At 50.5% G+C, this 13,685-nt stretch overlaps 1 protein-coding gene across 1 annotated transcript in view; it reads right to left on the bottom strand.

Moving 5' to 3' along the window:
- SCD5 (stearoyl-CoA desaturase 5) overlaps positions 1 to 13,675 on the bottom strand; it is a 164,832-nt gene extending 151,157 nt beyond the window's left edge. Inside the window, exon 1 of the mRNA XM_007447545.1 lies at positions 13,142 to 13,675. Within this exon, the coding sequence (XP_007447607.1) occupies positions 13,142 to 13,382 (241 nt within the window). The 5' untranslated portion in view covers positions 13,383 to 13,675. The remainder of the gene's footprint in view (positions 1 to 13,141) is intronic.
- Between the last annotated feature and the right edge of the window lie 10 nt (positions 13,676 to 13,685).

Raw genomic sequence — 13,685 nt, 5'->3', positions numbered from 1 at the left:
GAGGCAATGTAAAAGCCTTGCACGTGTTCTGAGATGGGGCAGGTGTGTGGGGATGTGAAATTAAACTGCTAGGGACACAGCATCACTCCCAGGTCACCTGCCTCCAGGTCAGAGCACCTCCAGCCCACAGGGTCTAAGAGCTACCCGTGGCACCTGTTAAAATGCAGAGTTCGGGTCGCTCCCCGAGGTTCTCATCCTGTAGGGCCTGGGTAGAGCTCCCGTCTGGGTAGAGCCCCCTGATCTGCACGTTGCACGAGCAACTCAGATGACCCCCAATACACAGTCCGCAGATCAGCCTGAGAACTACTGCCTCGCTCATTACCTATGTCTGCTTCTCAGTTTCTACCCCTTCCGGCTTCTGAAAACTGCCCCTCACAAATGTTTTCCCGCAAAGAGCTGGGGGCAGTTGGTAGGGGAAAGGTGGCCCCCGAGGTTTTCCATGTGGACGATGTAGCCAGAATTACCCCGACTAATACTGGATACTTAAGTATTTACAGATGCAATTGTCTTGAATTTGCTTCAACCTAATCTGAAAGGGGGAAAAAAAAAGCTATAAATGATATTGCTAGGGTACCTGATGACATTTGGCTATCCACTGTGGATTAGATAATATCAAGATTGGGACTTCCCTGGTGGTCCAGTGGTTAAGACCCTGTGCTTCCAAAGCAGCAGGGGCCTGTTCCATTCCTGGTGGGTGAATTAAGATCCCATATGCTGCTGGACGTGGCCAAAAAAAAAAGATAATATCAAGGTTAAATTCCTGGTTTTGAACATTGTACTGTGGTTGTATTCTTACTGCTAGGAAATACATATTGAAGTATTTAGAGATAAAAGGACACAATATCTCTGACTTATTCTCAAATGGCTCAGAAAAAATAGTAGTCACACATGTATACATATACACATAGAGAATATGATGGAAATTGTTCAGTCTGCATAGAGTATATGGGAGTTCCCTGTACTGTTCTTACAACTGTTCTATGTATCTGAGATTATATATCAAAGTAAAAAGTTACCCAAAAAAATCCCCAGGTGAGGGGTGGGTGTGGGGATAGAGACTCCGTTCTCTTTACTTTTATGTATGTTTGAAATTTTCTATCATTAAAACAATTTCCTGTACCAAGCCTCAGGTATGGTTTGAGTGGCACCGACCCTGGGCTGCTGGGAGCCTAGACACCATCCACAACATCACGGGCAACGACCTGTGAGCTAGGAGTACCACCTGGATTAGTGGTAAGGTCCTCCACGTTCTGTCCTCCCAACTCCCAACACTTAACGATACACCTTCACAATCTGACTTTTCCAATGTTATTTTTTTCTGATGATTAATATCAAATCTTTTGGGGGGAATCTTACATAAAGGCAATTATAAACTAGAAAATAAAAATCACCTTTTAGACACACATTGCCTCTATCACGAAAGAAGTTTTTATTAGGACAGGTGATTTACTTTCAACCCCAGAACTTAGATTGGGCCCTAGTACCTTTCCTTACATGATTTAGGATATAAATTTAAGCCAGAATGACTGACTGATTTTTTCAAAGTTCTCATTCAGTTAAAATAGAAAAGGACAGAAGCTGAAGATTATATGAATCATATGATAACAAGAAAACGCATATGCAGAGATGATATTAAAAATATTTGAGGGCTTCCCTGGTGGCGCAGTGGTTGAGAGTCCGCCTGCCAATGCAGGGGACATGGGTTCGTGCCCCGGTCCAGTAGGACCCCACGTGCCGCGGAGCGGCTGGGCCCGTGAGCCATGGCCGCTGAGCCTGCACATCCGGAGCCTGGGCTCCACAACGGGAGAGGCCACAACAGTGAGAGGCCTGCGTACCACAAAAAAAAAAAAAAAAAAAAATTTGAGTACACCATAGGGAACTATATTCAATATCTTATAATAACCTATAATGGAGAAGAATCAAAAAAAGAATATATATATATATACCTCCAAATTACTTTGCTGTACATGTGAAAGTAACACAATATTGTAAATCAAGTACACTTCAATTACAAAAAAACTGACAACCCACAAGGGCACCAACCAACCAAAACCAATGAGAACAGATTTATTTTTATTTTTACTATTTATTTATTATTATTCTTTTTTAAGTTATATCTTGCTGTTATTATTTAGTTATTTTTTGTGGTACGTGGGCCTCTCACTGTTGTGGCCTCTCCCGTTGCGGAGCACAGGCTCCGGACGCGCAGGCTCAGCGGCCATGGCTCACGGGCCCAGCAGCTCCGCGGCATGTGGGATCTTCCCGGACCGGGGCACGAACCCGTGTCCCCTAGCATCGGCAGGAGGACTCTCAACCACTGTGCCACCAGGGAAGCCCGAGAACAGATTTATTTTTAGATTTAAGCCCTGCAGCTGAGCCAGGTATTGACCCTTTAGCTCTTGGATTGTTGGGAATTCCAGGAGTACCAGGGAAGGCACAGTTATCCAATGATTTTAACCACTGGGCGAACACTGACTGACTACCAGCTCTGTGCATGAAGGAATATTAGCACTAATAACTGTGGTTTATTCCAACCTTCCTGGGAGCTCTGCCAAGTTTAGGTTCGTACCCAGTCTATGCTCAGAGGGTAGCGACAACTCTCCCCAGAGCTCCAGAGTCAAGACCCTGGAGTAATTCAAGCAGAGCTCAAAAATGTTAATGACTCACCCACTTGTCAGGAGCTAGGGAGCCAAACACAATGGATTTGGGGGTGGGAGATGGGAGGGGGAGATATGTGGGCATTATTCACACTTGCTAATAAATACCTTCTTTTGCTTATAGAGACTCTAGGGCAAAACAAATGCTTTCAGGGACACTCCAGTGACTCACAGGCTGAGAATAGAGACGATCTTCATTGTAACCATCTGCAAAAGCTTATTATGAATGTATTTATTAGAGGAGGGAATCGAAAAACTACTCCAGGAAACAGTTACATTTTAGAAATTCATTTCTAATTTCATGCACAGAACTTTTAAAGAAGTATTTTCCACTTCTACTCATGCCAAGAGAACATTAAGTTGGATACACTACTTGGGGAAAATTACAGCTGTTCTCTGAGTTATAAAAGGTAGGAGGGGGCTTCCCTGGTGGCGCAGTGGTTGAGAGTCCGCCTGCCGATGCAGGGGACACGGGTTCGTGCCCGGGTCCGGGAAGATCCCACACGCCGCGGAGCGGCTGGGCCCGTGAGCCATGGCCGCTGAGCCTGCGCGTCCGGAGCCTGTGCTCCGCAGTGGGAGAGGCCACAACAGTGAGAGGCCCGTGTACCGCAAAAAAAAAAAAAAAAATAGGAGGGTAGAGACCAGGTCTCTGTTTTTTTACACAGTGCCTGGCTCAAGACCATAGGAAATTAATTGCTTGCTTGATAAATGTTTCTTGATGATGAGGTGGAGGATGCTTTGGGAGATGGCCTTGCTCATTTAGGTCACAGGTTGCATTTACGATCATTGCCTCTTTAGGGAACCAAGCTAAAACCAATACAGTCAAATTGCGAGTGCATGATGGTATTCATACAACAGACAGTGATACAGGAAGAAAACAAATTTAAACCTGAGTTCTAAACTCTATTCTTGTAGCTCTTCATTTCCAAGTCCACTGGTATTTGATTTTTTTTCCCCATTTCAAGGGCAGGGCTTCCCTGGTAGTGCAATGGTTGGAAATCCGCCTGCCAATGCAGGGGATACGGGTTCGAGCCCTGGTCCAGGAAGATCCCACATGCCACAGAGCAACCAAGCCCATGTGCCACAACTACTGAGGCTCGCGCGCCTAGAGCCCGTGCTCCACAACAAGAGAAGCCACTACAATGAGAAGCCTGCGCACCGCAACGAAGAGTAGCCCCGGCTCGCCGCAACTAGAGAAAGCCTGCACGCAGCAGCGAAAACCCAACGCAGCCAAAAATGAATAAATACATTTATTTAAAAAAAAAAATTACCTGCTGGGTGAGGTTAAGTGGACTTTTTTTTTTTAGGTGGACTTTTAAATGCCCTTTTAAGTAAAATTTGAGGCAAGAGAACAGAAATCTGACCGTGAGGTCATCACTGACATTCTGTGTCGCCTGAACGATGAAGACAATGACCAGCCAAGAAAACCATTCATCAGTCTGAGGAAAGTGTGTCCATGGAAAACCTTGGTAAAGAACACATTCTGGGCTTCCCTGGTGGCGCAGTGGTTGAGAGTCCGCCTGCCGATGCAGGGGACACGGGTTCGTGCCCCGGTCCGGGAAGATACCACATGCCACGGAGCGGCTGGGACCGTGAGCCCTGGCCACTGAGCCTGCGCGTCCGGAGCCTGTGCTCCACAATGGGAGAGGCCGCAACAGTGAGAGGCCCGCGTACCGCAAAAAATAAAAATAAAAAAAAAGAACACATTCTAAGTCACTCATTGTCCATCTTTTTCTTTTTAATTCCATTCTCCCACAAGGCATTTAACACTTCCCTGTACCCAGAGGTACAGCCCTGGGTACCAGCCCCGTCTCACCCCATAAAAACCCAGAAGAGCGATAAAGAATTCTGCAAGCTCCCCACTGAGGTCAGGGTGTCTCCCAGGTGGACCTGGGTGTAGAGGGGCATGCAGATTCCTGGGGCACTGAGAAAGCCTTCTCTCTCCCCAGTTCTTTCCCCAAAATCACATGGAAAGTTCTTTTACAGGGGCAGAAACATCTTTAAAGTTAAGAAACAACATGAAAACTTTCCTTAGAAAGAAAGGCCACACAAAGATTAAACTCATTCATTCGTCTCTTCCTTCATCCATTCCCCCAGCACAGTGTATGTTGAGCAGAGGCCATTGCCAGGTTCTGGGGAGGCAGATGTGCCATGGGAGAGCTCACAGCCTCATGGAAAAGGCAGACATTTACAACTCACTGAAATGACAGCAGGACTGGAGACAAGCTGAACGGGTAGGGAGTAGAGGGGAAGAGCATGCTAAAGTATGAAATCAGAGCCTTTCCAGGGAATGGAGGTGACACCAAAGAGGGAAGGTCATGAGAGGGAGTAAAGGCAGGCCCTGGAGCAGAGGTGTTGGCTGTCCCAGCAGCCATGCCCTCTTCTCCCTTCCCCCAGAGCCTGGGTTTTGTTTGGCTCTTAACCCCCGCCTCATGTGGCATGTGGCTCAGTGGCTAACCCTGATTAGCCTGAATCCCTTGCCAATGATGGTTTAACAAGGGACTTGGGACACAATCCTGCAAGTGAGACTTGAGGAGACATCAGCTGTGAGATGACCAGGAGACAGTTTCTCTCTGATGAGACTTCAGGAAGGGGCAGCCTCTCTCTTCTTCTGTAGGACATTGTTGTAACTCCTGGAACTCTGGCAGTCATCTTGTAGCCACAAGGAAAACTAAACTCCACAAGCCCACCATGGCAGAAATGAAACCTGCTCTTTGATGTTATTACTGAGTCATCCCACAAGTGCCCTACCTTAGGATTATTTACCAGTGAAATTAGAAATTTTCTTTATCTTTTATGCCATCCTAAGTTGAGTTTTGTGCTACTTGCAGCCAAAAGCATCCTTTGTGGAAGGTGGCCCTTTCCTGAGGCATCCTCACCTTTACCAGTTCATCTATTAAATAAACAAGCTGAATTCCCAAGGGCCATGCACAGAGACTTCCTGTTATTTTTCTCCAGCTCTACTCGTGAAAATAAAATTAATTTTCTAGCCCATGAATTAAACATCACTGCTGCCAGCTGAAAAATTTTAGCAACAGCGTTTTGTTGGCAAGGGAAGCAGGATCCCGACATGTTCTAAAATAAGCTACAAGGAGGCAGGAGGGGAGGAGGGAAGGCAAAGGGGAGGAGGCCATTAAACGGAAAAAGAAAGAGTTGCCAAATCCCACCCGCGAGCAGCTTCTCTGACCCGTCGGCTTGTGGCCTGACTTGAGGGAGTGCTTCTCTAAGTTCAGTGCAGATGGGTCACCTGGAGACCATATCAGTACAGGTAGTGATTCAATAGGTCCAGGGTGGGGTCTGAGAGTCTTTCTTTCTTTATAACAAGCTCCCAGGTGATGTTGCTGGACCACAGCCTGCAGGGACCCACGGAGCCCTCCGTAATAAGCTGCAGAAATGGGAAGCAGGACATTAAGAAGGAGGGTAGTGGGGCTTCCCTGGTGGCACAGTGGTTGAGAGTCCGCCTGCCGATGCGGGGGACACGGGTTCGTGCCCCGGTCCGGGGGGATCCCACATGCCGTGGAGCGGCTGGGCCCGTGAGCCATGACCGCTGAGCCTGCACATCCAGAGCCTGTGCTCTGCAACGGGAGAGGCCGCAGCAGTGAGAGGCCCGCGTACCGCAAAAAAAAAAAAAAAAAAAAAAAAAGAAGGAGGGTAGTGAGAACCAGCTGTTTAAGCTCAGGTTCAAGGGAGGAAGTAAGGTGAGAACTCCCCTACACACCTGTACCTTTGAGAAACAGAGGAAAGAGGAACACAGAGGAGAGAACCCTGGGTCTGGTGTGCCTGTGCTATTATACCCTTGGGGCTGTTTAGTAATTTAGTCCTGGGACAATACCCCTGAATCTGTGAGATCAAAGGCCCAGCTGAGACATTATTTCTAGCTCTCCCTCAGCTCTGGCCAGCCTGAGGGAGGTGCCCGGTCCCACTGCACACCTGCTCCAAGTTGTCTGCCTCAGGGCCTTTCCTGAAAATCTTCAGACTCACTCATTCCACTGCCATGTGTCTGGTCTCAAAGTTATACACCAAGAGCCACTGGTGTGTGAGGTGGGTGAGAGGAGGTGCGAGGCAGGGAGAGGCTGAAGGGCAGCCTCCCTGAAAGCCTGACCCCTCCCATTCTTCGTGGTCCTGTTGAATCTTCCTGCCCTGGATCTGGGCCCTGATCACCTTCAGCCTCGCTGAACCATCAGGTCCTTGACTGGCTCTCCTCTCTCCCCTCGGGAGCTCTGTAGCCTGTGGCTACAATGCCATCTCACCCAAACCCCTCGGCCAGCCAGCCTCGAGCCTCCTGGAGGCTCAGTCCAGCCACCTCCTCCTCTGGGAAGCCGCCCCAACTCCCCCAGGCTGGCACCTGCAGCTAATGCTGCCTTGGCGGTTCTCACCTGTGCACCCGTCTGTCTCTCCAACTGGCCTTAAGTGCCGCGAAGTCAGGGACGGTGTCCGTGCCTGGCAAGTAATGGGTGACTAATAAGCATAACTGAATGTGGATAAGGGAATTAAATAATGGTTCTCAGCCCCGCTGTGCATCAGAAACACCTTAATGCCTTTTTCAAAAAAATAAAAAAGCCAGGACCTCACTCCTAGAGATTCCAGTGCAGTAGGTCCGGGGGGGGGGGGGGGGCAGGCTTCTGAATATTTCAAAAGATCCCCAAGTGATTCTGATATGTTTTGACAATAGTTGAAAAGGAAAATAATGAATGAATTAGTGGACAAATGTATATGTGACTGCACGTGCAACTGTGAGGCTCTCTCTCGTGGCCGTTCACACTCAGAGTGAACAAACGGCAGACATTTATGAGGGAGGATAGCGGGTCCCTGTTGGGGTGGCCACCAACCCATTGCCAGGGAAAACAAAGTCAGAAAACCAAGTGCTTTACCCCTGACCAGGGCTTTCTGACAACCAGGGGGCAGCCCAACAAGTCCCAGCCACCCCAGGGGGAGCTAAAGGAAGGGAAGGAGCGAAGGGAAGCACCAAGGACCAAGTCCCTTAATCTCCTTCCTTTCACTCCAGCTGCGACATGCCCCTGGCTGTACTGCTGTTCTCGCTGTGCAGCTGGCGACGCTGAGGCTAGGGAGGGTGAGTGATCTGCCCAAGGCTATAGCTGGGGGGCTAGTCTTGAACCCACATCCTCTGACTCTAACGTCCACACTCTTCACCCCAGGGTGGCACTTCCACAGAAGCAGGACACGTCACAGCAGAGGGATGGCAAGATTGCACACCAGAGACTACAGAATGTCATAATAAATGCTCAACAGGAATAATGCCAACCAAAGACAGTGTTGCCTTTTATAAAAGTTTAGAGAAACCACCATGACTTGTGTCACCCTTTTGTAAATCTCTCAGTGACTTTTCCAAGCAATTATTATGATCTTATACAATACACAAATCAGGATAAGATGAGAACTAAATGTTACACGAGGTCAGGATCATTTATTTGGATGTAAAGGCTATGCCTTATATTTGAGCCACAAGAAGTCCCAGACAAACAGACACGGAAGCCCTGCAGGTTCCCTGACGCCTGGCCCACGGTGGGATTGGTAGTAACAGAGAGCACTGCGTGTCTATCCTCTGGCACTGGTCTGACATTCACCCTGATTCTTAAAACAACTTTCAGCTCAGTATTATCATCCCTATTTCAGAGACCAGGAAACCGAGGCTCACCCACTGGAAAGGGACCCGCCTGAAGTTGAACTAAGTGGCAATGCTGGGATTCCAGCTCTGGTTTCTACTCTGCAGAGCGACTTCACATTTCAGGATGACAGTGCAGTTGGCAGTGACCTTGACCAGTGTTAGAAAAAAAAAACGAGTTAATAATGTTAACCTCAACCCATATTTATATTTGTTTAGACTATTAAGCCAGCAAAAGCACACTCCATTCTCTCAGATTTCGCTGCACCCCACCCAGCCTTGGGTAGGGCTCTTAGTGCTTGCCTGGTTATTAAAAATGCGAGAGTTCCAACAATGGGCTGGGAATTACAAGGTTTAAAAGGAAGATTCATTTATGTTTTTCAGTTTTTTAGTAGTTTGAGCATTAAAGACTTAAAAAAAAAAATGATTCAAGGAGACAGAAACGGGGAAAAAAGTCAAAACTGAGACCCTAAGACATTTAGCAGAAATGATTTGGCCCTGTTTTTACAGCAATTGTAATGGGCTCCACTCAAAAAGCCCCAAAGAAAACACTGAAGACCAGGTGAGTTATCAGCTGAACAAAAAGATTCTTATTTACAAAATAGTGGCCTTTTGGAGGAAAATAGGAAGAGAGGATGAAAGAGAAGGGAATGGGGAGGGAGGAGGGACAGGGGGATCTGTGTTCATTCCTCTTTGGAGACTTTGAGAAAGAACCCTTGTTTCCCAAGCCAAAGCAACCTTTTCCATGCAAGAGAGGCAACGAAGCCATGTTGTGTGCCAGCTTTGTAGAATTGATTGTGCTGCAAGAGCGCCTTTTTTCCTTCTACTAAAGAAAAAAAGCCAGTATCAGGACCAATAATAATAAGAGCAGTTAACAATTACTGGACATCAGCCAAGGTCCAGGCACTGTGCTAAGTAGTTTACACCTATTATTGAATTTAATTCTCACAACCTCATGAGCAAGAAGTATTGATATACCCATTTTACAGGTGAGAAAGCTGAGGTCTGGAGATGTTCATTTGCCCAAGGCCATGAAGCTGGTAAGTAAGTAGGAGGGCAAGGATTCACATTCTCAGTTGTTTCTCTTCTGAGCTGTGCTCACCCTAGAAAACCCGGAGGTAAAACGGAAGTCCATGGCCACGCATTCTTGGAGCGCCTCAACAATGTTAGGGATTTGATGGAAAAAGAAGCACAACAAGGACATCAGGACCATCGAAGGTGTGGATTCAGGTTACCCAAGGCCTGACAGAAGACAACTCATCTTTGGGTAACTCTCAGAATTGGACAGAATTTTTTTTTTTTTTTTTTTTTGCGGTACGCGGGCCTCTCTCACTGTTGTGGCCTCTCCCATTGCGGAGCACAGGCTCCGGATGCGCAGGCTCAGCGGCCACGGCCCATGGGCCCAGCCTCTCCGCGGCATGTGGGATCCTCCAGGACCAGGGCATGAACCCGTGTCCCCTGCATCGGCAGGCGGACCCCCAACCACTGCACCACCAGGGGAGCCCAGAACTGGACAGAATTTGACTGATGGACCAGTACCTTCCAAACCCCAGCCTCTCCTGATCCTCCCTCCTGCTAGACTGCCTTGTCAATTCCTGCCACTACTCAGATCCCTCGCCATAGGCTGTGTTCCAGCAAGCTGAAGGGCACCAGAGAATCCTGTATCTACCTTAGCAATGGTCACATCTGCCCTGGGGCAAGATGGAAGGGAGCAGGGCATATTACTGTTTTGCATGCCTGATACTGTCACTGAAATTGTCATGATGTCACCAAGGCATATTTAGGGGATTCGGATGACATTTCAAGGGAAACCAGAAAAGTCCCTCATGTTTTTGGAAACCAATGGCCAGAATGCCTGGAGACAGGGCAAAGCTGCTGGGAAGGAGCACAGGACTTTGACCTCGACACCACAACTGCTGCCTCTCACTCCCCTATTCTGCTCCTCCTGGGATTCAGGGCATGAACAACTGCCTCTTTGGCCAAAAACCCTGAAAGCAGGCACTTTTGTGAGCTCAAGGCTTCAGGTGAAGATTTTTCCTCCAGCTGGAGGTCGTGTTCTGTCCTCAAAAGTCATAAACTCATCCCTCAGGACCTGTGGGCACCAAGAGCATTCCGTTCTGATAGCCTGCCCACTCAGAAAACTGCAAGGATAAGAAGAGAAAACAAGTTGCTCTGGGCCCAAGGAGAGTCATAAAAAGGTGGGGAGTGAGGCAGTGGAGGAGGTCTGGACTGAACAACCTGATGGGATCTTTCATGGATGACATTTTACTGCCACGCAAATTACTCTTCGCACAACTGAACACCTAAAACATCCTCTGCTGGGTGCCCTGCATGGATGCCTCCTGTTTCCAGGGCAACCATACCTGGGGTGGAGGGTGGCAAGCAATAATAGATGGGCTAGTTAAGCCTACTGCCTTGACAGCTCAGGTCCCTGAAGTGGATGAACAGCCCACTGGTGCATGAACTCAGTCCTAACACTAGACAGAGCCAGTGGGAGAGATGATGAAAAGGGCATCCAGTGGGGAGAACCTTGTAGCTCAAGGCACCAGGGCTTTCAATGAAAATAATCCTGATCAACAGTCTCCCTAAAGATTCTAGCCATCAGCACACTGATCTTAGCTGTCTCTCTCCCTCACTTCTCTCACAAGATATCCATCAGATAACATTCACTTACTTGGAATGTTTCTAAGTCATAAGTTTGAATCTTGAAACTACAATATCCACCACTGTCGGCTCTTTTTCTGTTTGTTTGTTTGGGGGTTTTTTTGCAGGGGGAGCAATGAAACCCAGGTAGGGAGTGAATCAAGATTCAGGGAATGGAACTGATGAAAAGTAGCTAAGGCAGAAGACTATGCAGGAAGGCACAAGGATGGGCTTGGCAACATCACCCACAAAGGGGAACCCAGAGTCCTGCAGTGTGTTGATGTCTCCGGGGAAGCTGGAGGAGTTTGAGGCCGAGGACGGTGTCTTCTGGCCAAGGTCTTTCAGAAGAAAGATTCTGTCTCCACCACAGTGAGTGGCCTGGAAAGGGCAGAGGTGAGTGGCAAACCTGGAGAGGAGGCCTTGTCCTTGTGGCTCCTGGTGGGATGCCAGAACCAGTGGGTGGGTGGCTGTAAGGGATGGAGCCTGTGGGTCTGTGGAGCTCCAGGCATGTAAGACAATATTTTAAGTGCTCACTTCTCCCTGCAGCTATTAAAGCTAAGCCCCAATCCCCTGGAGGCAGGTGAGTTCTAAAGTCCAAAGGCACAGTCCTGCCCCTGCAGGGAGGAGTGGGGTGGAGAGGGAGAAGCTCCCTGGAGGATCCAGGGCAATAAGGGTTTTGGTTGGCAGGTGGGGGGAGTGTGTCCATGAAGCAATGACTGAGCATCTCACAATCTAGTCATCTGGAGGTAAAGGAAGAAAGAAGACAGGGAGAATGAAACCAACACGTAACAGCAAAGAAGATGGTGAAAAGGACACTGAATTGAGGAGGTGTACTGAGCAGGGGAGGGCTGAGCAGGGAGGTTACCCAAAGCTTAGGGGGCTCTGGGAGGCTTCACAGATCCCCAAAGATGCCCCGCCCCTCTCATCATTCCTCAGCTCTGCTCAGCCACACTCCCCTAAGAGGCACCCATCTTCTGGAAGAGTTTGCTTCCGAGAGCAGGGACTGCAGAGTTTCAGGGGAAGGCTTGGAACCGAGTGGCCCCATTATGAACCCAGGCATTTGGAGCTGGCACTATGCTAAATAAGACACCTTGCAGAAAGAGGTTTTCTTATTTTCTTCCTTCCTCTTCCCCTCTGGGAATAAAAGTAGGTTGTGTTTCTCCTGCCCCCGTTCCTTGGTGATCTCGGAAAGGAGAGCTGAAAGGGCTTCTTGGATCACCTCGTCCAATTCTCAGCCCAGGATATCAAGGCCAGCGCCTTTTGTCTCGGCTAACGTGGCTACTGCAGGGACTGAGGCCAAAACCAGTTGCTGGGGCAGTGGGTGTTGGAAGTGGTTCTGAGGTCAGCCACTGGAGTCACGTAGGGCAGGCACTCGGCCCCCGGGCCCCGGGAGGTGGGGGGGATTGGAGGGGGGTGGTCCTGGGCTCCCTCCCATGCCGGCAGGGTTAGGGGTGCTGGGAAAGAGGGTGGCGAGAGGGAGAGCTACAGGTGCGGTGACAGACAGTCACTGGTCAGAAGGGATAGGTCCCAGAGGGGATCTGCTCGGCCACGGTCTGAGCTTTGTGCCGGGGGCAGAGCGCTCTCGCCGCGGGGTTGGTGTGCTCGCCGAGAAACTTCTGGGGCCGTAGAAGTGCAACTGGGCACAAAAGATCACGGAAGGGGCAGGGATGGGGGCCTTGCAGGGGCAGGAAGGGAACTGGTGTCTTCCATCTCCTGCGCTAACATCAAGACTGATCCGGTGCCGGGTCTCTCCACCCCCGCTCCAACTCCCTTTCTTGTCCTCAACTCGGCCCCAAGGTCCGTGGCCCACAGAGGAGACTGAGAAGCCGAAGGGCGCAGAAGGGAGTGCCCCTGGGACCCGCCTGGGCGACACAATCATCCCATCGGTCTCCCCGCCCTGGAACCCGGGTTCAGCCGGTGTGCCTCTGCGCACAGCGGTGGCGCCGAAGGACCCCGAGTCCATCCAGGCGCCGCCAAAGGCGCCTACTCAAGCTGACAGCGGGGGAGGCAGAAGTTGAAAATACCAGCACAGAAATACCTGCCTGTCCCAAAGGCCGGACGACTGCAGGCCGGGGGACCGGGGCGCCTGGTGGGGAGGCGAGCGGAGAGCGTAGGGGGGCTCCGCACCGCCCGAAGCCAGCGGCGACCCGCGACCCCGCGCGACCCGGCGCCGCCTCGCCTCGGTGCCCGGGGCGCAGGGGGCGCCGGCGGAACTTACCCCAGAGCAGAGTAAGCGGCTGGGCTTTTGGGATGAGCACCAGGGAGTACACGGCCCCCAAGTGGAGCAGGCTCATCAGGAAGACGTTCCTCCAGACGATGTCCTGCCGCTGCCCGCGCGCGCCGGGCTTCTCCCGGCCGCCGCCGCCGCCCTCCGAGCCCTGGACCCCGAAGTCCACACGGATTTCCTCCTTGGCATTGCGGAAGGGGACCTTCCCCTCGCCGGCGGCCGGGCCTGGCATGGCTGGGGAGAGGCGGGCGCTCGTGGCAGCGGCAGCAAGCTGGCGATCAGCCGGCGCGGCGCTCTCCGGTGCGGGCGACGGCTTCTGCCTTTTAGGAGGGGATTTCCGCACCTCCCGTCCCCGCCTTCCCGACGCTTCTCTGCTTCCTTCTCTCTTCTTCTGGCGTTCAGCGTGGCTTAAGGATGCAAATCTTGGCGCCCGGCATCTGTTGCTGGCAAGTCACCCTTACCGCTGCCGGGGCTGAACTCTGCGGCGAGGAACAGGAGGCGAGCGCCAGGGGCTGTAGGGGACGCAGGGGGGTGG

This window comes from Lipotes vexillifer, unplaced genomic scaffold (assembly GCF_000442215.2).
Source record: "Lipotes vexillifer unplaced genomic scaffold, Lipotes_vexillifer_v1.1 scaffold272, whole genome shotgun sequence".
Lineage (NCBI taxonomy): Eukaryota > Metazoa > Chordata > Mammalia > Artiodactyla > Lipotidae > Lipotes > Lipotes vexillifer.
The sequence above is the reverse complement of the archived record's forward strand: the minus strand, read 5'-3'. Positions and strand labels throughout refer to the sequence as shown.